The sequence below is a fragment of the Gastrolobium bilobum genome, unplaced genomic scaffold (genome assembly GCF_033153095.1).
Source record: "Gastrolobium bilobum isolate Gb01-03AN ecotype WA unplaced genomic scaffold, APGP_CSIRO_Gbil_v1 utg61225, whole genome shotgun sequence".
NCBI lineage: Eukaryota > Viridiplantae > Streptophyta > Magnoliopsida > Fabales > Fabaceae > Gastrolobium > Gastrolobium bilobum.
In genome coordinates, this window is record NW_026895586.1 from 155,312 (window position 1) to 168,540 (window position 13,229).

The 13,229-nt window shown below is 35.0% G+C and overlaps 2 protein-coding genes across 2 annotated transcripts; both read right to left on the reverse strand.

Moving 5' to 3' along the window:
* Positions 1-3,213: 3,213 nt before the first annotated feature.
* On the reverse strand, positions 3,214-10,530 carry LOC133318005 (ATP-dependent DNA helicase RRM3-like). The gene is made up of 2 exons (XM_061519934.1): positions 9,423-10,530; positions 3,214-3,572 (listed from the first exon to the last, which is right to left on the reverse strand). The coding sequence occupies exons 1-2, from the start codon at positions 10,528-10,530 to the stop codon at positions 3,214-3,216; spliced, it is 1,467 nt and encodes a 488-aa protein (XP_061375918.1).
* Positions 10,531-10,548: 18 nt separating this feature from the next.
* On the reverse strand, positions 10,549-12,767 carry LOC133318012 (uncharacterized). Its single transcript, XM_061519944.1, has 4 exons — positions 12,371-12,767; positions 11,701-12,235; positions 10,941-11,479; positions 10,549-10,691 (listed from the first exon to the last, which is right to left on the reverse strand). The coding sequence occupies exons 1-4, from the start codon at positions 12,765-12,767 to the stop codon at positions 10,549-10,551; spliced, it is 1,614 nt and encodes a 537-aa protein (XP_061375928.1).
* Between the last annotated feature and the right edge of the window lie 462 nt (positions 12,768-13,229).

Genomic DNA, 13,229 nt, shown 5'->3' on the forward strand with positions numbered 1-13,229 from the left:
AAATGGCAATTTTGCAATAGAAAAATCGTGTTTTCTGCATTATGTCTGATGGTAATCGATTATAACTGTGAGGTAATCGATTACCCAGTGTAAATGTGACAGCAACACACTAGTTTGGTAAAGTTGCGATATCCCGGGCTACAAAGCTTCGAATTGAGTGAGGTTTGGACCTATATAAAGCTAACACATAGGGATACAATCCTATAAAATTTTAGATCCATTGGATAAGTGTACTTATCTCGGTTTGAATTTGAATCTGCTGCCTTGTTGTTGGAAATTTGGTTTGCAGGAGTCATTTTGCGAAAAACATAATTGGAGTTATACAACTCCAATTGAGACATAAAATATGTCGTTAGAAAGCTTAGGATGTCTAGTTTAACATGTCAAAATATTGGAATTTTTGGTAAATATTTACAATTAAAGTTTTAAAAAGAATAAATGCGGTTTTGTGCTTAAGGGCTTTGGGAGAAGCCTGAAGTCACTAAACGAAAAAGAAAACGTAATCAAAATGTAATGAAATTTGGGAATCAGATTATGAATAATATTTTTAACATAAAGCAGGCTTTACTTGTCGGACTGTGTGTCTGTGGACGACCCGGTTGATACGAGTTGGTGTTGGAGGATTTAGCTTGACAAGTAAGCTTCTGGTCCTTGAATTTATCCACTGTTTGTTCCACCAAAATCCATGGGAGGATGGTTTGATGTGCATGGTATGCTTTTTATAAAAATGTTTATGCATTGATATTTATCTGATATATGTGGATATGATTATTGATGTAATGTATGGATGTGATGTTGATTATTTACACGATTAGACTGCGGCCTTGGTGTGTAAGGCAATTGATATTTATCTAATATATGTGGATATGTTTGATGATGTAATGTATAGATGTGATGGTGATTACTTACACGATCAGGCAGCGACCCTGGTGTGTAAGGCATAAGGCAGCGACCCTTATGTTTTGGTAGGTTGCAGACGTGCGTAATGCCTATTATGTTCTCTGACTAGTTAAACTGCACTTGCATATATCACATGATATATATGTATATAGATACTGAGATATATGATTATATGAAGATCATATTATTTTACCATGATGATACTGCATTGTGCACTCATTTTATATACTGCATTGTTTACTACTATAAATGGCCCGGTATAGTTATTCCCTTTATCTTGTTATTAATTTGCTTCTTTATATACTTCCTGCGTTGATTTAGAACTTATATTATACCTGTAAGTGAGCTTGGGGTGGAGGATTCCTTGAGGACCCTTTGTCTTACTGAGTTTTCTGTTAGAAATCTCACCCTTTATGGGGCAAATTTTTCAGGAGATAACGTCCGTGACACGGACAATAATAGAGGCAAGAGGACGGCATAGAGATTTCATTGTTGTTATGAGCCATACATATTATGATTATTTATTTTTTCATGATGAGACTTTATTGTGACTAGACTTAATGGATTATATAAGAACCCGAGTTTGGGGACGAGTATGTCTCTAATTTTGCGGACAAGATTCTTAAAAGGTGGGTTGAATGTAAGAACTCGCTCCGCTAAATTAGGAATTTAATGAGTTAAATAAGAATTTAGGAAAATATTCCATAATTGATGTAGGATAATTATGGGAAAATTATAATAATCAATCGGGTATTTCACGATATAAATGGATAACGACGGAGTAACTCGAAAAATAGTGATAAAAATATTAATATTCCTAGAAAAATATCTAGGTCAAGAATATCAAATTTGGGATGAAAATAATAAGCAGTGATGTCAGGACTAATATCAGTTATTTTATAATAGAAATGCGTACCGACAAAGTGTATTTTGGAGGATGAGAGGTTCTAGTTGGTCTACATGGAGACACATTAATTGTGAGCTGGGTGGGAAGAGTTATAATAGGAATGAAATTAAGAGGAGTTGGGGCATGAGAAGAGGATATAAATAGGAAAAGAGACTCAAGGAAAATTACATCCCTAGAGATGAATACACAATTGGATTGGAGGTCTAAAAGCTTATATCCTTTGTAACCGGGTGGGTAACCAAGGAAAACAGCAGCTAATGCCCGAGGAAAAAACTTGTGCCGAGAATGGGAAATGGTGGAAGCATAACAAAGGCAGCCAAATGCACGAAGGTGAGAGTATTGAGGGGGTTGTTTGTAAAGGAGTGTGAAAAGAGTGTTGTTGGATACGACAGGGGAAAGAGTTCAATTTATAAGACAAACAGATGTTAAGACACAGTCCTGCCAATAAGGAAGAGGAACTTAGGATTGAAAATAGAGAGCATACGCAACATCAAGTATATGTTGATGTTAGCGTTCAACCATGGAGTTTTGGTGTGGTCTTTCAACACATGAATGGAAGAGTGCAATGCCTTTCAAAGAGAAGAAATGGGTGTTGAATTCTAAGGCATTATCACAGCGAACAGACTTGATGGACATGTGAAACAGATTGGAAATGAGAGTGTAAAAATTTGAAAAAATGGAGGAGAATTCAAATTTGTGTTTAAGAAGAAATATCCATGTGTAGCGTGTGAAATCATCTACCAAAGGTGAGGAAAAAACAGTAACCATCAATGGATACAAGGGTAATTGGACCCCAAATATCGTAGTGAATAAAATCAAAGGGATGAGGAGACAATTTAGGATTCAATAAAAATGGTAAATGTTTTTGCTTTGTTGAAGGGAAAACAGTATAAGGTAAAGTATCAGAAATGGAATCAAGATGTAAGCATTGTTTCATTGAAGATAAAACTGATAGAGACAAATGACCTAATCTAGAGTGCAGAGGGCAACATTTTTTGAAACTACAAAAAAACAAAGGGGTGAGGAGGACATGTTTTGTAGGGAGAAGGGCAGTGGAGTCAAGGATGTATAAACTGTGGACAAGACTAGCAATCCCAATTGTTTTTCCCGAGAGACGCTCCTGGAGAAAACAGTGAGATGACAAAAAATGAGCAACAATGTTAGTATTACGAGTAAGGGCACTGATGCTAAGTAGATTAAATGAAAAAATAGGAACAAACAAAACATCATGAAGAATCAAACATTCAGATAGAATATAAGAACCCTTGCAGGGAAGAGACACGACTGATTCGAAAGCAGAAGGGGAAGACACTGACGACAAAGGAGCACATGAGACATGATGAGTAGCTTCAGTGTCCAGAACCCAGCAAGATGAAGGTAAAGTGGAAGAGAACTCACCACTGAAGCTAGCAACGATGGGGGTTAATGTCAACCTTAGAGGAAGGTGGTTGAGAGGAAAGGGAAGGAGGGTTAGGGTGTTGTGAGACAAGGGATAGCAATTGTTGATATTGTTGTGGTGTGAAAGTTGAGGAAGAAGAGTGTGAATCAGAGATAGATAAAATGGCAGTGTTAGATTGAAGAATGGGATTGAGCCTAGTGGGTTTGGGCTTATACCCTGGTGGGTAACCATGCAACTTAAAGCATTTGTCCTTTGTGTGGTCCATTGTTTTGCAGTGAGTACAGAAGGAGCGCTGGCGACGTGGAGGTGCACCAGTAGCAACGACAATAGATGGCGGTGGAACGACGGGTTGCATTGAAGAAGCATCTGGAACCACCGAAACAAAGGTAGTAATCTCTCATTGACGCTCCTCTCGTAACACTAAAGAAAAAACTTTGGACAAGGAGGGAAGATGGTCCATAAGAAGGATTTGAGCTTGGATCGAAGAGTATGAGTCGTTTAATCACATGGGAAATTGCATAGCGTGGTCCTGGTCACGATCATTGGTGATGGATTGTAAGGCACCACAAGTGCAGGGATAACAAGGTAAGTAGTCGAGGAGCTCATCCCATAGTGTTTTCAAACGGGTGTAGTAGCCATTGACAATGAGAGCACCCTATTGTAGAGATGATATCTAGAGTTTCAATTGAAAGAAACAGGGACCGTTTGCCTGATGGAAATGATTGTGAAGATCTGTCCAAACATCGTAAACATTGATGAAATACATCAAGCTATCAGTGATATCTTTGAAAACGGAGTTCAGAAGCCAGGAAATCACCATTGAATTGCAGCAATTATAGGCAGTGAACAAGTGATTATCCTAAGAAGGACGAAGAAGAGTGCAATCAGCATAGCACAAGACCAAGAATTAAAATTCGAACTAGTGAGGGAATGAGTGACTAAAATTAGTCCAGGATGGTCACCATTACCAAGATAGTATGGGCTATCGAAATCATCAACGAAATGTGAAAATTCAGAAGTAGCACCACACCAAGGTTATTATTGGTGGAATTGTTATTTTGTTTTTTTCCCTATATAATAGGATAGGCACCTTCAAGTTACTGTACAATGAATGAAATATGATCATATTTCTTTCCTCTGTTTGCGTTTTCTGCAATTTTGTTTTCTACTTATAAAATGGTATCAGTTAAGCTTTTTTATCATTGACCCTTGAACTCCCGTGAATTACGCAAAGGAGGAAAAACTGAAAAGTATAAACCAGGAAAAGGAGAAATAACAACTAATATAAAAGAATACAAAAGAATTATGTATATCTTTAATAATTTATAAATTAACATACAATAATCATTTAAAATCCCCCAAATAATAATTTCTCCAGATATTGACTCTTCAATTTTGCAGTTATTTTTTATACACTATAGCCTAGAAAGAGTGATGTGCACCTATCCCACCTAGGATATAAGATCCAACTTGTCCTTGACCCAAGAAGCCCAACAACCAAGATTTAAAGGTTAAGGAAATGCGTCTATCCCGCGTTGATGTCATCTCGCAGGTATACAACTATACTATCATCAGCTCAGAACTCTACAATTACTCTAATAGCTAATAGCTAATAGCTAAGAGGCAGTCACCTGATTCCAGCTACACCTAGAAGATATAGTCCATAAATAGGCATCTCGCACACAAAATAACTCGTAGAAACCGCTTCTTCCCATTAACGAGATTAAATGTCATCATATTAAAGAAGCATAAGCAGAACAACCAATTACTATATATAGCAGAGCCTTGAAGCTCAGATATGATAATCTAATCCATCTTTACTAAAATTCATTTATCATATACTGACTTGAGCGATAAAATGCATTGCAAGTACCCTCCACATTTGTCCTAGCTAAATAATACCATCCAGCACAAGATTCTCTATCCCTCTCTCAATTACAACCACTCCAATAGAAAGCCAGTTGAATATTTGACTGGGCCAAACCGCGTGTGATTTAACCCGGTATCTATTCGACTAATCAAAAAGTTATAGTTGTAGGCATACCATGGAATATGTTATTATATATAAACCATTAAAAAAAAAATTACAATGAAATTCGATTTATAAAGTTTAAGAATTGACGAAAACTCTTCCATGCCAAATGCTTCGACAACCTGGGTGCAGCACCATGTATCGATTGATACGAATCATAACAATCTTGAAATATCATAATCAATCCTTATCGTTTTGTAGGGTTAATCAAGAAGTCCAGGGTTTAAGAGCATGTTCCTTGTGTGTCCTCTTGTTGTATTGCGTGGGCCAGGTGCTTGATCGATGAAGTTTCCTATGTTGTCCATACACTTTTGTTGTCTTTGAGTTCTTTGATTAGTCTGTTTTAAATTGTTTAGTTGATTTCCTTTATCTTTTTTTATTTAATTAATTAAAATTAACTAACTTATACTTATTTTCTGAAAAATCGCTTAACTTGATTCTCATTGGGATAAGTAAGAGAAACTATTTATAATTAAGGGTTTAACAGCTTCTGTTGCTACAGATCAAAAAATTTACAGCAACACTTATTTTTATCAGGATACAATTTTGTCTCCTGGAATTTTATTTTATTTTTATTTCAGGATATAGTTCCGTATCCTAGTGTTAATAAGTTTGCTGTAACTTTTTCCATTTGCAGCGACATAAACGAGGAACCCTATGATTAAACCCAAATTAGAAAATCCCATTTATAATCGAATAGAGATGCACGCAACCTGATATCTCTACGCAAAAGAGATGGTACATTTTTATCTGGAAATTATACTTAATTAGTTACAGAAAATCTGAGCTTATTAACTTGAAAAAACATTGATCCGTGTCTTTTTTCTTTTTTTTTCGTTGAACAAACTATATATTGATGAATTGATTGTCATGAAATCATAATGCTCATTTAAACAATAAGTATTTACTTCTTTCAGGAATGCATCTTGACTATACGATTGTAAAAATATTGAAGGATATTTGAACAAATTAATAAAACTTTAAAAATGATGTTTTATACAATATTTTTCCTTTCATATTCCTTTATTTTTTTCCCTTTAAAATACAAATATTATCGAACTAATTTGGCTCATCCTTAACTATACACGACTGTTTCTTTCTTTTTCTTTTTTTCGTTTTTTTTCTTTGGCATGCCCCAAATCGTATAAAAAGACATTACTACAAAAAAAAACTGTCGGAAATGATCAAAAAGCGTATCATGGGGTTTGGATTTTTTTTTCTTGTGCATATTGAATGTACGCTACACAATCTCGAGACACTGCGATGCCTAGGCATCTAGTTTTTGAATTTTGATAATAAGCCATGCTGTGTAGAGATATATCTTATTGATTTCTCATTGTTTAATACCAATGCCTTGTTCGTATTAATTCATCAAACTACGTCTTAATTAGTCTTAGCTAGCATAAAAGCAAATGGCGGACAAATCCCAGATGCTCCAGATCAGCCAAAATGAGAACCACTAAAGAGGGAATTATTTTATTATCAGAAGACGTGATAGAAAAGCTTTGTGCTGAACGGCTGAATTATAATATATACTCAATACAATGGGTGATTATACTAATTAAATAGCCTGAAAACTGGATGATAAATATATGATAAATATAAGGCAAAAACCACACAAAAGTATAACTTTTTTCGAGTTTTTCATTTGGTTTGTTTAATTAGCTATGGCCCCCGCTTCCATATATTACTTGGTGAATTATGGTATCCTCCAAATATATATATATATATATATATATATATATATATAGGGTTATGTTTATCTCATTTTACATGAGATAAACAACTTTCATACACACACAAAAAAGTATTAGGTCTCATCACTCTCTCTTTTTCTCTTCTCTTACCTGTGGGTCCCATTTATAATTTTATTTCTACAACATGAAGTAACTTTTTTCCTACAACATAAGAAAAGTATTTCCCATGTATATATTGAACACTTCGCATAAAAATTATATACCTTAAAAAAAATAAATGTCTAAAAAATAATGGTAAAACTACCACTTTAATCTTATTACCCTTACTGTCAATTATACACCGTTAGATCATATTCGAGTCAACGGCGTTCAAGTTAAAAAATAGGTGTTCTAGAAATAATTTAATTAGTTAGATGATATTATGTACTATGACTTTTTATTGATGATATTAGAGCATTACTTTATCTATTTAATATTGTTGAGAATTCAAGTGTCAGTGATAAAAAATCTCACATGAGAAAGAAAGAAGCTAAGTATGGTACATATAAGTGAAAAGACCAACAAACCTAATATTTTAAGGTTTTAGTTGAGATATGACGTCAAACCCTCTTGTGATGAGTTTGTCGCTTAGGCTCATTTGATGCATAGATGGTTGTTTCCCCTAGTTGTATAAAAACTTGTTATGCATATTTGAGATAAGTTGATGCATTATTAGCTATTGTATCTAAAGGAAAAATTTATACGTAATTCCACGTTTATTTACCCTGATTATTATTACGCTTAATATCATAATGTATATTAACAAATTAGTTCTAAAACGGAGTGTTACAATTAGAGGTGTTAACGGGTCGAGCCGAGCTGAGCTTTGGTCTTAAAAGGCTAAGTCTGTATTTAAATGTGTCAGTCTGACCAAGCCTGTTATCTGTCATGAATATAATTTCAGCCTGTGGTCTGTCTTATTTACAAAAAATAAAAGCCTGGTTTAGCCTGTTAGTCTGTTTAAAAAAAATAAGACAACAAAAATTTATTCAAACAAAATATACAATCAACAACACTAGTAATTCCATAAATATTCATAAATTTAATGTATATCCAAATAGCATAATATAAAATAAAATCATTCAAAAAATCTGTTTAATTAATAAAATGAGATGAAATGGATTGATAAGAGAGAGAGAGAGCTATCACAAGTAGTATAAAAAATATAAAAAATTAATATATTAGGCAAGCCTGAGAGGCTCTTAGGCCGAGCTTTTAAACTGGAGCCTGAGGCCTTTTTATTAAACGAGCTTTTATACAAGTCTAAGCCTGAGTCCAACAATCAATTTTGGATATGTAAGCTCAGGCCTTCACGAGCCGAGCCAAAGGCCCCTGTAAGGCCCCTGACTCGTTTAGCACCCCTAGTTACCGTGCATGTATCATGCACACACACACACATATATATATATATATAATCATTTCTGCAGCCGCTTTACGTACAGCAACGACAGGTGTATGGTTATGATTCCCCACATTTAATGCTTTCATCCTTTGTATGGTTATGATTTCCAGCATTTAATGCTTTCAAGTATATATATAGCAAGTATTTGATTGCTGCACGTATAGCAGCTACAAAAATGTAAACTCCATATATATATATATATAAAAGTCAATAGGCAAAATTAGGAAACTATAGAAGGAATTATCCTAGAAAAAAGTAAACTAAAATATTTACAGATTATTTACACAATATTTGCAAACACACATGGTTCTTTCCATATTAATATACACACGATACAGTCTACCAATATATATATATACTAGTGAATTACCCGTGCCGATGCACGGGAAAAAAATTGGTTTGTTTGGCATGGTGGGTCGGCCCTCCGGGCCGAACTCATTTTGTCAGTATTTCAAAGGTCCCAAACAATCATTTTTTTAAATAACAAAACAGTCATTCATTGTTACATTAAAAATAGGAAAGAAAATAGGATAATAAAGGTCATATCTTTGAAGATAGATAAGGAAAAGAGACGCGAATAAACAATCATTTTTTTTGTCTTTACCTGTACCATACAACGAAGTTATATCTTTGAAGAAAGAACCCAATATACTATAGCAGTCTTTGAAATACTTCCTTGTAAACTATATTAAGGGTACTATTCGTAACGCAGCCATTTTCATCAAGTATCAATATCTTCAATCCATGCTTACTCTTTACTCTAGACAGTGCCACATATAATTGCCCATGAGTGAAGACAGGCTTAGGGAGATAAATTGCAACATGTGAAAGTGATTGTCCTTGACTCTTGTTGATAGTCATGGCAAACGATACAATCAGGGGGAATTGTCTTCTTTGGAAATTTACAGGAAATGTATGACTCGATGGGCTCATCGTCATTCTAGGGATTAACACAGTTTCCCCTATATTGCTTCCTGTAAGTACAATTGCCTCAACAACATGATTCCCTAATTTTGTAATAAGCAATCTCGTGCCATTGCATAAACCTCTCGACTGATCAATATTTCTTAATAGCATTGCTGGAACTTTAACTTTCAAGATTAATTTATTATCAGGAATCCCTGAGCATGATAATGTATTTAAGATCTCAGGGGTGATTTCATCATCCTCAACAGAGGAAGTCCCACCTTGCTTAAGAATTTTATCCGAACTCAAAAAAGTCCTTTCTTCACCAGGAATCATAGACATTAGGTGCTCGTTTAGCATAGCAACATCGGACAATTTAGGAGTTAGAATAGCACGTTCTTTAAAGAAGGTCTGATCCAAAATATTATCCAAGAGATTCGGATAAACAAAATTAACCATATCCAACAGCGGATCTTCCGATTCTCTAATCAACAATTCATCTGGAATTGTTATAATAGATTCTCCATCAACATCATCTCCAAGATTACCATCCCCAACTTTAAGTAGCCACTCAGAAAATTCTTTTATTTCCTCTAAATTGTGAGCGCTACTTCCAGAATTAAGACGCATGTTCTTGGTCAAAGTTAATAAATGACAATGGGACCATAGATGAGAAGAATTGATGGTTGCATGAACTATATCTTGTCTGCTGCCATGAGGAATGACAGGTAATATTTCCCGAAAGTCACCTCCTAGAACAACAACTTTTCCACCAAATGGCATATCAGCACAGCTTGTATCAGAAATTCTAAGAACATCTCTCAGTGTCCTATCCAGAGCCTTAAAGAAAAATCTATGTACCATTGGAGCTTCATCCCAAATGATTAACTTTGTTTTTGACAGCAACTCAGCTATAGTAGATTTCGGCCTTATATTACACGTTGAATCTTCATTGATTTGAATAGGAATACGAAATCTAGAATGCGTTGTTCGTCCTCCAGGAAGCAGAAGGGAAGCAATTTCGCTAGAAGCAACATTAAGTACGATTCCAGCTTTTGATCTAATAGATGCTGAAAGAGTATTCCAAATAAATGTTTTTCCTGTACCACCGAACCCGTATAGGAAAAATAACCCTCCATTACCTGCCGTAACTGCTGAAACAATTTTATCATAAACAGCTTTCTGCTCATCAGTGAGGGAATTAATTAGTCTTTTATGCTCCTCTTCCAAAGCAAATCTGTCATACATTAATTCATCCAACACTAATCAATTTTGCACATCAAGCAAAGTTTCACTATTGATGCGTGGCATTGACGGATAATCAGAGAGGCATTTCCCATTGCTCTGCAGTACCTTATCAATTTCTTCAAGAGTTATGTTTTTTATAGACTCTTCTGTAAGAATTGCATCTGACAAAGCATAAAATTCAAAGGAAAAAAAATTAAAAAATTAACAAAGATAAAGTAATCAAAGAAAGAAAAGAGAGCGAAATAAGTACTAAAGCATCATTTGCTGAATGCGGGAAAAAAAAAACAAAATAAGCACTAAAGCAACATTTGCTGAATACGGGCAAAAAAAGCTAATAAGTACTAAGGCAGCATATGCTGATTTCGGTTAAACAAAAAAAAAATTGTATGAAATATTATTATAACACGTACCTTGACGTCCTATTCTTTTCCTATGCCGATAAACAACATCGTCGGATAAAAATTTCCAACACTTTTCCCAAACTTTTTCAGGTCTGTTCATTGAGTTGGCAAATAACAACAGAGCAAACAGACATCTAAGATAAGCAATAGATCCCCAGGAACTTGCCTCCTTAATTGCATCAATGTACTCATTGTCATCATCCAGAAGTCCTAAAGAATAGCACGCATCCTTAAATGTAGGAAAAACTACGCCATTGATCGTTCTAAGATCTTCATAACTGGTGCAACCTCTTTGAAAATTAAGCAAGGTGCGAAGATATGAATCTTCTCCATTATTGGCAGAAAAACGATTTATCCTTCCAATGGAAAATCCCTTTTTTCTCGGATTCCATTCATGCGTTTTTTCTTTGAAAACAAATTCAGTCGGGTACTCTCCATAAGTTAGATGCCTACCTTCTGGATATTTTTTATTTGCATCCATCCAAGACTCAAAAATTGACAGTCTAGACTCCGCCCTTGTCTTTACATCATACAACGAATCATTATCACTGAAAATAATGTTCTTTTCATTAGGCAAGTGAAATGGCAATCTCTGAACAGGGGATATCTCGAATGAATGTCAAATCCAAATATTCTCCAAGCTGCTTCACATGCGGAGACATACCTATCATAAATAAATAAATCGGTGAACATTTAAGTTAATAATTTCTCAAAAAAATTGTGCCAATTTTGTAGGAAAGCAAAACACAATGGAGATTATTTTTAGTACCTGCAGTCATAAAACATTTTTATTTCATCGTCCGAATGATTTATGGCAGCTATCACTCTGTCATTCCCTTTGTGGATGTATTTAAAAAGATATTTAATGGCATTTCTCTGGCAAGTATATTCAACGTTGATATGAGCCTGGTACTTTAAAAGAAGGTGTGCATTATAGGGCACAACATAACGATTATCAAGTTCAACACCATTTTTGTTCACAACTCTCCCATCATTTCTTCTCTTATAATGAGGAAATCCATCATCGTCAATCAAAGTACGGGAGCAGAAGTTTTTTGGAAATTTTTTTGAACACCGTCTGTCCTTCATGCAAGGAGATTTGTAATTTTCAGGACCACATGGACCATGTATCATGTAACTCGTGACAGCCATAAACAGCGTAGGATTCGTTTCCTTGTCAGGTATCTTCGCTGAAATCAATTTATCAATATCAAGAGCACTTTCAGCTTTGCTTGAAGGGTTCAAGAATAGAAGAATATAAGCATGAGGTAGTTCGCGCTTTTGGAATTCGATTGTACAAACATCTGTTACATTCAAAGAATATAACATAAGTAATAATAAGAATACAACAACGTTATAGAAAGATTCAATGCATGACGTAAATTTTTTTGTATAAAATCCAGTTAACAAAAAGAGTATCAAGTTTATAATATACTTACATGCAATGACTCTGCCAAGAATATTTTCCTTTTTTAAATCATGTAGCAACTGGTCCAATTTGAACTTGAAGACTCTGCATAGAATATCAGGCCGATCTTCAGGGTTCAGCTGTCTGGCCCTAACAAATCGTGTAATTTCTGGCCACTTAGGATTGCAGGAAATTGTTATAAAAAGATGAGGATATCCTGCCCAACGGCAAATTGCGAAAGCATCTTTACAATTTTCAGCCATATATCTAGGTCCGCCTGTGAATGAAGAAGGTATAATGATACGTTTTCCAGTGCTCAGTGCTGCATCTTCACCGCTATCTAATGAATGTTTTATATTTTTGTACAACTCAGCTCTCAGATGACTCTGGTTATATCGAATGAAATTAAGCCGTTCAAACTCAATCATAGTGTATGCATCAACCAGAAATTGTTGGAAAAGTTTCCTTGATCGATGTAGAATTTATGATTCTCCAGATCGCATCTGAAGTCTAAACGAAAAAAATTCCTTCATGCTGATCATGGCTCTTGCATTTTTCCTACCACTGGATACAGTACGCTGGACATCATCACGATAACCGTCTTCACCATATGGAAATAACAATGGATACTGCAAGCCAAGATATAATGGATGCTTCACATCGATGCGCTGCAATACTCTATCTTGTGTTTCAATAATGATATCCCTATCGCCCATAGCACTGTCTATATCTCCAACAATCAAAGCTGCCACTTCGGATGCTGTCGGAAGATTATAAACTCTTCCATCATTACCACGCCTTCGGATAAGCCTCAACTTTACACATTAAAGTCATCTTCCTTATAACGGTCTCTAGCGTACCTGAAAGACTGAGCTATACTGTTGTGCTTA

Bases quoted from the DNA above. Each gene is read 5' to 3' on its own strand.
- LOC133318005 (XM_061519934.1), bottom strand. From the start codon at position 10,530: ATGTATGACAGATTTGCTTTGGAAGAGGAGCATAAAAGACTAATTAAT. The intron at 3,573-9,422 runs GTTTATGCAATG...CGGTGGTTCCAG, and splicing joins AAATATTGATCAGTCGAGAG to ATGCTTCTTCAATGCAACCC.
- LOC133318012 (XM_061519944.1), bottom strand. From the start codon at position 12,767: ATGATTGAGTTTGAACGGCTTAATTTCATTCGATATAACCAGAGTCAT. The intron at 12,236-12,370 runs GTAAGTATATTA...TGAATGTAACAG, and splicing joins TCTTGGCAGAGTCATTGCAT to ATGTTTGTACAATCGAATTC. The intron at 11,480-11,700 runs GTACTAAAAATA...CATTATTTTCAG, and splicing joins AAAATGTTTTATGACTGCAG to TGATAATGATTCGTTGTATG.